At 43.8% G+C, this 13,589-nt stretch overlaps 2 protein-coding genes across 2 annotated transcripts; one reads left to right on the forward strand and one right to left on the reverse strand.

Annotated features, from left to right (window-relative positions):
- Positions 1-84: 84 nt before the first annotated feature.
- sftpbb (surfactant protein Bb) lies at positions 85-2,943 on the reverse strand. Its single transcript, XM_011615694.2, has 11 exons — positions 2,795-2,943; positions 2,581-2,624; positions 2,385-2,459; positions 2,163-2,285; positions 1,943-2,071; positions 1,789-1,869; positions 1,525-1,708; positions 1,305-1,447; positions 1,145-1,225; positions 946-1,056; positions 85-792 (listed from the first exon to the last, which is right to left on the reverse strand). Exons 1-11 carry the CDS (start codon positions 2,844-2,846, stop codon positions 754-756), a joined length of 1,062 nt encoding a protein of 353 aa, XP_011613996.1. The 5' UTR covers positions 2,847-2,943; the 3' UTR covers positions 85-753.
- Positions 2,944-7,709: 4,766 nt separating this feature from the next.
- LOC101071238 (eosinophil peroxidase-like) lies at positions 7,710-13,247 on the forward strand. Its single transcript, XM_011615695.2, has 15 exons — positions 7,710-7,804; positions 7,915-7,983; positions 8,225-8,312; positions 8,719-8,891; positions 8,969-9,101; positions 9,217-9,346; positions 9,453-9,659; positions 9,736-10,096; positions 10,175-10,335; positions 10,428-10,686; positions 10,774-10,944; positions 11,031-11,268; positions 11,361-11,557; positions 11,641-11,661; positions 11,760-13,247. The coding sequence occupies exons 2-15, from the start codon at positions 7,917-7,919 to the stop codon at positions 12,182-12,184; spliced, it is 2,631 nt and encodes an 876-aa protein (XP_011613997.2). The 5' UTR covers positions 7,710-7,804; positions 7,915-7,916; the 3' UTR covers positions 12,185-13,247.
- Positions 13,248-13,589: the final 342 nt, after the last annotated feature.

Below are 13,589 nucleotides of genomic sequence, written 5' to 3' on the forward strand. Positions count from 1 at the left end.
GATAAAACTTGATTAAATTGTAGTTTGTAAATGCATATGGAGAAAGAAAATCAGCACAGGAGCAATGATTGAAACAGCTTTGAGTTTGTATTGATGGTCTTTTAATACATGCTAACACCTCAGATCATATCAGCCCCTTTTCCAGTGCAGAAACTTTTGTCATTGATGCAGGATTTTAAGAACCTTCAGCGTTTATGTCAAAATTATCAGGAGAAAGGTTGCCAGTCGGGGAGGTCGGACCTTTCAGAGGTGCAGTGGGAATGCAAATGAGAGATTTATTTTTCCATCCTCAGTAAAATAATTCCTGGAAATAAAAATTCTGAAAAATGTTGGTGCAACATAAGTTAATTTTTAAGTCACTTTCCAGTTTTAATGCATACATATACATATATACTATACACAAATCTGATCATTCAGACTGGTCTCAGCCTCAGTCCACTCACACTTAATGCATTATGTGATAGACGGTTACAGCTGATTTAAAGAAAATTCAATCAGTTCCCACAAATGCAAAAAAAGCAATTATATTTACAAAACAGCCGAGTGGTATAAAGCACGAACAGCGATTATTTGTGGAGCTGCAACCATTTTGTGACGGTTTTTGTCCCTTTGGATTTGGCTCGTCAAATAATGAGCACTGATTAGACATTTAATTTTGGGACAAATTGTGTAAATGTAACAGGATTTTATGGAACGAGGACGGATGATTAGTTGCAGCCCTTTTGTCCTTGAAATGCAGCAGTTTGTTCCAGTTTACTCCTTCCACATAAACTTCTCACAAAAGGCCAGATTCTGCAGAACAAAGAAGCAATTCATCACACCACGAGCTCCATATGGATGTTGAAATGTTGTGAGCGAGTTAAAAAGGTTAAAAATAATCATGCAAAGAAGAGACGTTAGTCACGCGTGAGAATCTGAAAGTAAAAGCTCATCAGCTTAACTTACGCCACATCTCTGAGCGGTTTGAACGTCCTTGCACCAGTAACTCGGTCCCCATGTGCAGCGCTCCTTCCCCAGCGGCTCCACCTTTTGCTGTGGGACACACAGCTCTGCTGTCTGAGGTGGAGGAGAGAACAGAGTGAGCACACGTCACATTCAGCGCCCTGACTCGCTGTATTTTATCGTGCTAGAACGTTCTTCTTACTTCACAGACATGTTTGCTGCCCATCTGGTTCCCGAAAACCTTTTGCAGTTGGGGACCGTAGATCTTGGTGAAGGCCTCGCACTGAAAGAGACGAGGGTGGCGCATTTGTTGGTAACAACAGCTGACTAAAGGGGTGTGCAGAGGTGGTTGAAGGTCAGACCTTGGGGATGGCGTTGGGGTAATGGACACACACAGATTGGAGGAAAGAGGAGGTCTCGGGCTGGGTAGAGTTGGGGCCGTTGTTAAGTCGGCTTAGGACGGCCAACGTGCGGCAGGACTCGCAATCCGAGGGGAGAGACGGCTCTGCGATGTCAGGTGAAGGTTGGCAATGTGAGATTGAGGTCGAGCCGATAACACACTGACTGCTGGGTGGGACTGACCTGGAACCGCCTGCTCCTCGTACAAGCAGACATGCAACAGCATGCAGATAGTGTGGGGCGCCGCAGACGATAGGAGGAATTCCACTATCTGTGTGCCATACTTGGCAATGAAGTCATCACACTGGTCCTTATAGCTCTCAGGAAGGAGGTCACACACCTCCCCCATCAGCTTTATCAAAGCATCCTGCAGGGAAGAAAAATAAACCAAAGACGGTGACCTTTACATCATGTGACGTGATGAAGGATGTTTACCACAAAGGTCACCTCGGTCACATTGGTGGGCAACAGGCTCTCTAGTTTCTTGATGACAAACAAGCACAGCGCACAGGCTGGGTTGAACAGCGCCTAAAGAGAACAACAAGTCATTTATAGAGTTTGAACTAGTTTCAGTTCTCTTTAAGGGTTGACTTTAACACACATGGCTTCTGTCAGCCGAGCCAAGAGCAGAACTGGGAGTGTCCTCATGGGTAGCACGGTGAGGAAGTGTGAGCGGTTCCTCTTTGTGGGCGCCACAGAGCCCAAAAGCCATACAGGAGTCTCCTGGCTGCTGTGGGAAGACACGATACAGTCAGTACATTACATTTAAGGTGCAGATGGAGCGACATGGTGTCACAGCTGTGATTGGTGCTTGAACTCACCAGCTGTCCAGGTGTTTGCTGCAGGATTTTAGGCAAAAACATCTTCACCTGCAAGTCACAATTAGAGGCTTGATCCTGTGGTAGGCGTTGGCACAAAGCATGGAGAGTTCTGTAGACGGTCTCCTGCAAACGAAAAGCCGTGATATCACTGCGTGTGCAGAAAAGTCATCAGAAACATGTCAGAGCAAGTGCATTAATCTGGTGACGCAGGCAGATTCTTACCTTTGTATCTCTGCTGGGGATCATGTTGGCAGACAACTCCACAATCTGGCTGCATTCTGAACACGGATCAAAATCCTGAAGAAAAAGAATCAGTTGTGACTGCACACTCACGCGTGCATGGCTGAAGCTGTGGCTCGCAAAAACCCCACCCTTAAATAACGACATTACAATACAATTAACAGGAAATAGAAATTACCAGAGGAACCTTTTTAACCAGGTCTGGAATGAAGCTGCAGTGTCCTTCGAATCAACAGGGAAAAATAGAGAAAATTATCAGACTCAAATAACATGAATATTTCAGCATCACTCGGAGAACACCCGCAGTCAGATGAGTCTAAGCATCCCACAATAGACCCCAAAAGCCGTAACGACCAACAATCATTTGGACAAACAGTAAATCTTTATCTTACCGGAATACACAGACGCCGCGAACACTGTCAGAAGGAGACACAAGGCAGACATAGTGGGACGGATCCAAGAAAAAATGGACAGTGATTTTTGGACTCACAACAACCAGGACGACGCTAGAAACAAACCGGAAACACAGGTTGGCTATTTCCTCCAATCAGAGCAGCGAGTGTATTGCGCATGCGCCATTGAGGAAGAACGTCATCGTCTCATTTAAACTGGGAAATGCCACCAAATAAACCCGTTTTGGGTTATCACGCACCTTATGATATAATAAAATGACCAAAAAATATATAGCCAAAGAGACCCGCTTAGGTAATGCAAAATTTACAAGTGGTTTGCAACACTTAATTTAATAAAAATTGTTAAATAATCGTGTACAGGTAGTAAGATTAAGATTAAGATTAAGATTAAGATGAACTTTATTCATCCCCGTGGGGAAATTGAATTGTAATAGCACCCTATACAAAGTATAGAAACAGAATAAATAAATACAGATAAGATTAGAACGTTATAAGCATATATACAGCATATATTATAAGCATATATATAAAGAGCAATATGCGGAAATTCGATATTGTATATATGTCCGTGAAGGTTCTCAGTCAACAAGGTCATGGGTATTCTGGTAGTTGAACCATAGCAAGTGGACTGAGTTCCATGAAGACGCTTCACCTCTCATCCAAGAGGCTGCATCAGTTCTAACTGACTGTTGGGGGTTCAGATACTTGCACGCTTCAGGGGTAATTAACACATTTGGAGCCTGAGTGTCGGTTGCTCCACCCTCATTATGCAGATCGTTGAAACTTCGCTTGGCACAATAGCGTTGGTTAGGGGCCATGTGTGAATGGCCTCTTCTCCTCCCGTGGAGGTTTTTCAAGACTATTGTAAACAGGTGAGAGGTGATGTCTCGGACCCCCACCTCTGTTTAAGGATGTCTTTCCAGTTTGACATAGACGGCTTCTTTCACTCCTCTCTCGAACTATCTATCTTCCCGAGTGTCCTGCTGAGTCCTGGCCTGGCCTAAGGAGTTGCCTCTTTTATTTTATTTTACTCAAGCACAGAAATAAATGCGACCTGTTTTGTATTCAAAACAATGAAAACATGCCGGAACCTTGTTATACCCACAAATCACCAATAGGTGGCGGTAGAGCAAAAGAAACAGGTTTGGGCACACACACACACACACACACACACACACACACACACACACACACACACACACACACACACACACACACACACACACACTACGTTATAGTCAATGGGTTGGTCCAATGGGTTGGACACTTTTGGTTTTTAACCCACACCACATACAACAATGTACTCAAGCATAATTATAATATTCTTTTCAAAGCCTAAAAGATTTAGGGTTGCAATAACACAAAAGACGTCTGATTTTACAGCATGTATACCATATAGATGACTGACTCATTGTCTTTCTGTCAAGGACGCGTCAGTCAGAAATTGACATGAAATACATGAGATGATTGAAGAACTCAATCCTTAAATGTCACGGTCATATAAGAGTAAAATACAATAGCTCAGGACTGTGAGAACTGGTTCCCGAACACACATGCCGCTCCGGCTCAAAGAACATCTTTGAGAACATGTCAAGACTCCCACTGAGATAAAGATGAGACGTTCAACCAAGTCTTCAAAGCTAATCTATGGGTGTGTGTGGAATCTTGTTCCAGTACAGTGACACTCAACAGAGTATCTGCACCCAAACAGCATTTCTCTGCTTGTCAATGGAGATGCTGCAAAAACCTGTGTCTGACGGGAAGTGTGTGGCTTTGTCCGCATCATTTACCAGACAGTCGCACCCAACAGAATAACTCCAGGTGGCACGAAGATGATCCCCACACATGGATTAAAATTAGATTAGACCCGAGGTGTTCCTTGGATGACAGAATTGCTTATGCCATCAGCATTACATAACACGACCTGGAATGGAGGTGGTTTCCACTGAGGCCTCCAGGGGAAACAGGAAGCACATTTTAGTATTGTGCAGCGTAAATGTTGCACCTGTTGGTCTGCTGTGTTGCAGGCCAGAGTTTAGAGTTTAGAGTTTTAAGATCTGTCCTGAATAGTTATTCTCAAATGGAATCACAAATGGCATCAATGGTATAGCTTGGCTAAGAGCAGTTAGGAATTCTTCAGAGGTCTAACACCTTGGATCCCTCAGAAATGAATAATTAAAGCAATTCCCAGAACTCCATGAACTTAACATGGGCACAATTGTATTCCGCGGTTGGCTGATGGAGATCTGGTGATGATTTGGGGGATTTTTTCCTCACATTGTTGATGTGTGTTGTGTTGAAGATGTCATTCTACACACCTGCTAGCTGTTTTGCACAGGCCCTCATATGACACTGAATTGTAGCTGTTGGCTTTATGACATCTTAAATGTTGACATCTTTTATATAAAAGCTGCAACACCAATGTTGGAATATTCCAGTTACAGTAAACAGTAAACCTTTAAAATAAAGTACGTGAATACAAGATTAAAGGAAAGACCCCGTGGGCTCCTCAGGAGGGAAATATATCCCATCATTTAACAACAAACTGAGAAAGGAATCTAATGAATCAATGTAAATCACTAAAAACTTTTAATGTTGACATTTGCTACATTAAAGAGCTGCTGCTAACTGTCTTTTTTTTTGTTTCACAGGGGCATAAACTGGTAAAGAAGGACAGATTGGATTTGAGTGTAATGACTAAAGTAATTATTATTTAAACCTGAAAATGTGTATTAAAAAGTTATAAATGTGCAGTCATATGTGTCTGTTTTACAGATGTTCCATTCATGCCCTGCAGAACATTTCATGTCCTGGTGCCGCGTCCTTACACTTAAAAACATTCAAAAAGACTCTCATTAAGGGTTGAAGGCCAAACTTTGTTGCTTTTTCTGGAATATATTTCTCTCAAACCTAAATTTTGGACATGATGCTGAAAGAAATAAGCAGTGATTAGGTTCAATTGTCCACACATTATTATTAAATTATTATCATTATATTCTATTACATTACATTCATGCCGTATGTTTATCTTGTGTTTGCTTGCACAAGCAGGTTTTAACTGAAAACCAGCTCCGCTCACCTGCAGAGTATCTGGACAGCACTTCCTTTAAGGCAGAAAGAAAAGATCTTTCTTCCTTGAATGTGCGTCGTACTCCTGAAAAGGAAAGAGAACATATTATTAGTGCAGTATGCAGAGTACTGCACCTTCAGGAAATGCAGGATGCACAGTATAGTTCTGTGCATCCTGCTCCTTTTGCAGTTCTATCACAGTGCTTTGCTTGCTAACAGTGGGATCGCCAGCGCACGTGTACTGGGGCGTTGTGAAGGTCATTTGGATGTACGGTGAGATTTCAAAGAGCGTGTTTCATTTTATTTCCAAAACCTACATTGTCAAACTTCCAATCAACACATTCCAGTCTCATTATTATGTGATGTGTTATTACAACAGGTATGCAGGGCTTTTGATGCTGTAAAAGAACACTGGTATTTCAAAGGACATTCCTCCTGCACTACTGGTTTCTCTGTGACGGCACCTGTCCTGCAAAAACAAACCTGAATAGCTGCTGACAAATCACAAACATGGCAAATGAGTAATGACACTGATCAATAAAGGTGAGCGTGTAAAAGCTGCGGCTGACGCATCAGCTGTCATCACTCATAAAACTGGGTGATTTATGACTCAGATCTGTCTCTTCCTTGCAGACGTCGACTGTGTTTCCTCATAGTTGGCACATGATGTTGTTCGTCCAAGTAAAGGGAATAATGCGCAGATTTCCGTGTGACCTGCATTCCAGAGTGATTATTTAGGGAACCCTTTCCAACCAGACTCCACTGGTGGGGTTTTCTCAAAGATGAGGGACTAATATTTCCCAAACTGCGCTCATGTCCCCCACTCAGGCCTCTCTCAGCTCTTTTAGGGCCACTTGCTTTGAGGCTTGGGATCAAAGCAAGGTATTTTGGTCAGAAGCTGGTAATGGCGATCTCCTCTGGAATCTTGAGTTGCCTTCTGAGGTCAACTCTCATTTCTCAGTCCTTTAACTTACCAAGGATCCCTGTACATTTGTCCTCCATGCCGCCAAAAACCAATAAATGGGGGCTGGTGTCTCGGGCCTTGGCTTTTGTCCACTTCTCTCCTCCAGTCCAGCAGAGACGCCACTATTTTAGCAGACACTTTTAAATGTGGCCTGCTCTCCTTAAAGGAGCACATCATGCTAAATAAAAAAATAAATAAATTGTTTATTTATATATATACAATTGTTGTTGTTAAGACTATTATTGTTGTTATTTTGGAATACTTAATCAATGTATTCTCCGCTCTGAATGTAATTTATAACGAATACTCAAGCACAGAAATAAATGCGACTTCTTTCGTGTTTATTCCAATGCCTTAGATGCAGTTTCGAACAAACTTTGTTGCGTGACCGATGCGGTAGTTAGTCACGCAAGAGCGGGAATAAACCGGCATGTTTGGTTTTTCCAGTTGGTCTATGGCGCTGGTTTATTTACCAAACGCTGTATAATAATACTATAATACTCGTTTACAATAAATCAGAATATTTTTTACGTAGTGTGGCTCACTGAGCACTATATCTGAAATAATCTGTGGCTATGAAAGGTAAAATAATCTCTAATTGATTGCTGATTTTACAAAAGCGTCTCTTTTGAGGTGCTGCAGGAATTCAGTCATTAATTATAAAAATCTCCCGTTAAACACAAAAAGACCTGTGCGGTGTTAAAGGGCTTCTTTTAGGGCTACTGGAGGCAAACAAACCTGTGCAGTGTGTTTCTATTTACTAAAAGGATGCGGAAGAAGGAACAAAGTAAATTTTTTTAAAAAGAAGAGGGGTTTTTAAGGGGAAAATTCCTCGCATTAAATGGTTGACGCCAAGAGCCACGCCACTCGTCCCGGTGCCTATAAATAGTCTCTGATCATCGCCGGCTTCACACCGGGACTTTTCTCTGCTGTAAAGGACTGAAGCTGTTTCACAGGTTCCTTTTTATCCCTTTTCATTTGTTTAATTTTTTAAAAGTCTTGCTTTTTGTATTTGTTCTTATTGCTCACTGACAATGTTTTTTCTGCGTCTTTATTTTTTTTTTAGAGATGAACTGGCCTCTGCACCTGCTGGTTGCAGGTCTTCTCCTGTGCTTTCATTCGCAGGCGAATGCCGGTAAGTTTAAATTTGATCACTCAAGAATATTAATTGATTTTTGCTGTTACAAAAACTATGACGTCACTAATACAATAATTAGCAAATTGTTTGAACGAAATATTAAGCGCACGTTTTTACTCTTCCGTTGTCATAAAAAACAAATATAAAATGATCTAATAAATCAGACCTGTTAAAAAATCATCTTCAGAAATGCAAAACCGAAAAACCCAATCTATTAATTAATTTATTTTTTATCTAGGATCCCGTTTGAGCCGCAGCGTTATTGAAAGAGCCGTGGCCAAAGCCAAGGCCAACGTGGACGCCGCTTATCAATACTCCAGAACCCAGTGAGTCATGATTTTATTATATTTTTCATTAAACTGTGTTCCACATGACATTGAATATATCATTACTTTATTTTATTATCAATTAGACCTTCACTTGTGGGGAAAAAACATTCCCATGACTTTAATATAATACACAGATTTTTATTTTTTTACAGCCCCTTCCTGAAAATGAATTCACATCAACTGTATTTCAAATTAAATGTGTGCTGCTTTTTGCCTATTTTTTAAAAAAAAAGATAACATCTCTTTGTGTTTAAGGAATTTTAGTCATGCATGACAGCTGATGAAGCTCAGGTTCATAGCACAAAAAAAAAGTTAACGAGAGCAAAGTTCAACAGTGCCAGAAAATATGCAGAGCTGTTATTAAAGAGTCAGTCATACTTCTCGACTTCTGCACATGACTCAGGAGCGTCGACCGTGTGAAGAGGCAGGCAGCCAGTCCTGCAGACATCCTGCGGCTGCTGAAACAGCCTGTCGGACCCACACGCGTCGCCGTGCGTGCTGCCGACTACATGAACAACGCCCTGATGTTCATTTCGTCTATGACAAGGAGAAAGAAGCGCTCCATCAATGCCACAGGTCCGTCATCTGGGCAGCTGTGCAGCACAGTGCACTCAAACATTCCTCACTCCATATTGGTGTTTTTTAATCATCAGACCTGATCTCTGAAGAGGACCTGGAGGTCATTGCTGAACTGACTGGTTGTACCCCCCTACATCGGGCCCCTTCCTGCAAAACCACCCCCAATTTAAATAGGTTCCGCACTGCGAGCAGCGTCTGCAACAACAGGTGAGACAACCAAAAGGTGACGCTCGCTTATTACGTTTTAAGAAGTGAGGTGTGAAATGAGGTAAAGGACGCGTATGCTGTCCCAGATCATAGCAGATTTACGTCTCTTACACAGGCAGAACACCCGCTGGGGATCCTCCAACACACCTTTCACTCGCTGGCTACCTGCAGAGTACCAGGATAATGCCACTCTGCCTAAAGGCTGGGACCGTAATCTGAGAGTCAACAATGAAATGCTGCCCCTGGTAATACAGTTCAGGATACGCTCACGATATGAGCATATGAGAAGAAATGACGGTGCACTCAGGTCCCAGGTCGTCTCCAATCAGATGTCCATTTGCTGCGCTGCAGGTGCGGGAGGTGTCCAACCATATTCTCAGAGCTGCCAACTCTCGGGTGGACAGCGACCCTCTCTACACTCACCTGGTGACCATCTTCGGGCAGTGGACCGACCACGACCTGACCTTTACCCCTCACTCCCCCGTCATCCGCTCCTTCAGCAACGGCATTGACTGTGAGAAGAGCTGCGAGCACACGGAGCCCTGCTTCCCCATCGAGGTAACCTCGAATGCAACTCTCGCGCGTGCCCGAAAGCTAAGCCTGCACACAGGAAACACTCCCGCTCTGTCCACAGGTCCCCAGGAACGATTCACGCTTCACCCAGCACTCCGAGAAGTGCATGCCTTTCTTCCGCTCGGCGCCGGCTTGCGGTTCTGGCAACACGGGCTACATGTTCGGTCAACGCAACGTGCGGCAGCAGATGAACACCCTCACGGCCTTCATCGATGTGGGTCAGGTGTACGGCGCGGACGACGTCAAGGCCCGCTTTCTCCGAGACCTCACCTCCGATAAGGGCCTGTTGAAGGTGAACCCCGAGCACACCGACAACGGCCGTGAGCTCCTGCCCTTCGCCACCATGGACGCCAACCTGTGCGCCACCAGAGGTCGCATTACCAACGACAGCAGTGCCAGAGAGGTGCCCTGTTTCCTGGCTGGTGAGTCGCGCTGTCACTGTTACCACGGCGGCACACGGTCACCTTACGGGTATTGTCATTTGTCCGTTTGACCTGTAGGTGACGATCGAGTCAACGAGAACATCGCTCTGACCTCTTTGCACACGCTGCTGCTGCGCGAACACAACCGGCTGGCGCGAGCTTTAGCCGAACTTAACCCTCTCTGGGACGGCGAGAGGCTCTACCAGGAGGCGCGAAAGATCATGGGCGGATACTTTCAGGTTGGAAATGAGCTCCGGTTCGCGTTGCCGTAGCGACTCGTGGTGTGCCTTCAGGTAACGCACCTAACTAAACTACTTTTTCTGTCTTCCAGGTTCTCACATTCAGAGACTATTTGTTCCATATTGTTGGTCCGGACTTCATCGCCAGGCAACTGTCCACCTACCCGGGTTATGATGAAGCTGTGGACCCCAGCATCTCCAATGTCTTTGCTACAGCCGCGTACCGTTTTGCCCATCTGATGGTTCAGCCTACCATTTCTCGTCTTGATGAGAACTACAGCGAGAACCAGGAGTTTCCCTCTGTCCTGCTGCACAAAGCCTTCTTCACCCCGTGGAGAATCATCCATGAAGGCACGACCCAGTTTGTTGACCTGTTGACCTTCGCGGCAGAAATGATGAATTTAGCCTAAGACTTCTGTGTTTTCCTGAATCCCGCAGGTGGTTTGGACCCCATTTTGAGGGGGCTGGTGAGTCGTAAAGCCAAGCTGAAGACGCAGGAGCACATGATGCACGATGAGCTGAGAGAGAGGCTCTTCAAATTCTCCTCCGAGATGGCTCTGGATCTGGCCGCTCTTAACCTGCAGAGGGGCAGAGATCATGGTCTCCCCGGTACACAATTACTCACGTTTAATATATCGCCACGATCTGTTTCCATGTTATCATGGGCACAAATCTTCAACTGCGCCTTTTCTTAGGCTACAACGAATGGCGGAAGTTCTGCGGGCTGTCACAACCACGCAACCTGAAGGAGTTAGCTGCAGTAATGAACAGCACGGTCATGGCGGAGAAGCTGTTGAGCCTCTACAAGACACCTGACAACATCGATGTGTGGCTGGGAGGAGTAGCTGAGCCGTTTGTCCACGGGGGAAGGGTCGGACCCTTGCACGCCTGCTTGATTTCCACCCAGTTCCAGAAGATTCGCCAAGGCGACCGGTACTCTATATGGCATAAATACGATTTTTGATGTCCTGGAGTTATTTGTGCTATGATTATATTCCCATTCACCTGATTTTAATCACCCTCAGACTGTGGTGGGAGAACCCCGGAGTCTTTACTGAGGCTCAGAGGGCTTCTCTGAGGGAAACATCACTGGCCCGCATCATTTGTGACAACACTAACATTACTGAGATACCTCAGCTGCCGTTCCAGTATCGACCTCGAGGGTCTGGTTACAAAAACTGCAGAGACATTCCTGCCTTTGACCTCGCTCCATGGAAGGAGGGTGAGTTTGTGCCTAAAAGTCCTGTCTGATACGATCATTTGATGGGTTTGTGTAAACCTTCTGCCCTCTCTGATCTCTCTCAGGTGCAGAAGGGCAAACAGCAGGTAAAAAGGCTGCAAAAACACTTCAAATAATATTTTAAAACAGCAATATCAGGATTTTTCTGATGTGTTTTTCTGCGTGTTTGTTTTTCCCTTCGCAGTGACCACTACACCACGTGTTTCCCAAGTTCCTCTTGAAACTCCCACTGGAAGAGTTGCCTTCTCTGTGCGACTGGGCAACAACTTCCCTAAAGGAGACAAGCCCATTGCTTTCAAAGAGGTCATCTACAATGGACAGAACAGTTATAACAGGCGGACAGGATATTTTACGTGCAAGACTCCAGGTGTGTACGAGTTCAGCTTCTACGCCTCCGTGAACCTCAACGATGCCAGTCTGGATCTGTACCATAACCAAAAGCTGATTCTGCACTCATTCACCACCAAGCAGAAAGGTTTCATCGTAGCCAGTGGCAACGTATACATTAAGCTGAACAAAAAGGACAGAGTTTATTTGGTGGCGAGGAGTGGTCATAACGGCCTGACCAAAGACAGCATCTTTTCAGGCCATCTGCTGTTCACCGAGTAAGAGAGTAGAATTAACCACAACTGCTGCAAAAATCTGCACCCAGTGATCAGTCCATATTAAAAAGCTACCTCACAGAAATAAGGAATCTATAAGATGACAGCTTATTTAAAACACAATGAGCTGCAGCACAGTGGAGCACAGAGGTCAGGCGGGCACACATTCACCTGCCTGGGTTAGATAAATGAAACCACTGTTTTATTAATTAAAACTGGCAACGTACGTCAAGACAGACAGTGTAGGTACTTTTATCCCCAAATGGAAAATCACTTATGTCTAATATTCTCTTGTTTTGACTATGACCCCAAATTGACCAACTGCACCCCCCCCCCCCCCCCCACACACACACACACACACGTGCACATAAACACCTGAGTATGAAATTCTATATATATTACTGTAAATAATTCTTTGTTATGCATGTTAAGCTTTGTCACTGTTACGACGGCGCGGGTATAAAAAAAAATCCATATTTAAATTACTTCAAACAACAGTTGATGGTACATAGTTTTACCGCGAGATGGCACTAAAATACAGATTTTATTTAAGAAAAGCTGAACCAAACCAGTAAAACCCAGTAGACGCTGCACAGAGAACCAGTTCTGCTGCAGAAGCTATTTTAAAAAGTGAAAATAAATACAGATAACCATTTTCCCTAATAAGTATGTTTACTGATCCATGTAATCTAATAAGTTTTCCATTTCATGTCCCGAATTAAACACATCACTTAGTGAATCTTTGCAGAAATTGATAGTAGACTTTAGAGAATAATGCATTTCAGAAAATAGAAATCACACAGACCAAACACGTGGTCTTAATATTCAGTTATTTTAGGGGTAACAAGGAAGAATAAACAAAACATTTTAGACGAATAATGAACCAGAAACGAATTCTTGTACAGCTGTTTTGCTATCTGTTCTTAAATCAGATATTTTGTTAGTCAATATGCTGAAATGAATCTTTCCAACAACATGTGTTCTTTGTCAGGAGAATGTTTAAAGTCTTGGAGGGCTGATGGTGAGAATAGAAAACATTTAAATTCCCAGAATAAATACAACTGATGGAACATTGTGACTCTTTTCCTGTTTGGCAGCAGTTCCAACTTCAATGTGACATTTCTTTAATATATTGATTGCAGTACAAAAACATCATAAATACATTCACAATAAAATAAGAGACTAGACCAAGTGGTTTGCAGCGTGATTTGCTGTCGATATAAAAGCGACTTTAACTAAAAGTCATTCAGATACTTTAGGATCTAAGTTTAAGGATGGTGGTGTGGCCTCTACTGTGGACGCCATTTTCACATTACAACAAACCCAAATGTGACGATCGAGGCGACGGTGTGTCCGTGCCTTGTTTTCTGCAGTGATGAGGAGGGACGAGAACCAGCTGCTGCGTCCACACA

This window comes from Takifugu rubripes, chromosome 21, assembly GCF_901000725.2.
Source record: "Takifugu rubripes chromosome 21, fTakRub1.2, whole genome shotgun sequence".
Classification (NCBI taxonomy): Eukaryota; Metazoa; Chordata; class Actinopteri; order Tetraodontiformes; family Tetraodontidae; genus Takifugu; species Takifugu rubripes.

Coding starts and splice junctions, on each gene's coding strand:
- sftpbb (XM_011615694.2), bottom strand. CDS start 2,846: ATGTCTGCCTTGTGTCTCCTTCTGACAGTGTTCGCGGCGTCTGTGTAT. Junction 1,057..1,144: donor GCAGCAAACATGTCTGTGAA/GTAAGAAGAACG, acceptor CCTCCACCTCAG/ACAGCAGAGCTGTGTGTCCC. Junction 793..945: donor AAACCGCTCAGAGATGTGGC/GTAAGTTAAGCT, acceptor TTTGTTCTGCAG/AATCTGGCCTTTTGTGAGAA.
- LOC101071238 (XM_011615695.2), top strand. CDS start 7,917: ATGAACTGGCCTCTGCACCTGCTGGTTGCAGGTCTTCTCCTGTGCTTT. Junction 10,097..10,174: donor GGTGCCCTGTTTCCTGGCTG/GTGAGTCGCGCT, acceptor TTTGACCTGTAG/GTGACGATCGAGTCAACGAG. Junction 10,687..10,773: donor GTGGAGAATCATCCATGAAG/GCACGACCCAGT, acceptor TGAATCCCGCAG/GTGGTTTGGACCCCATTTTG.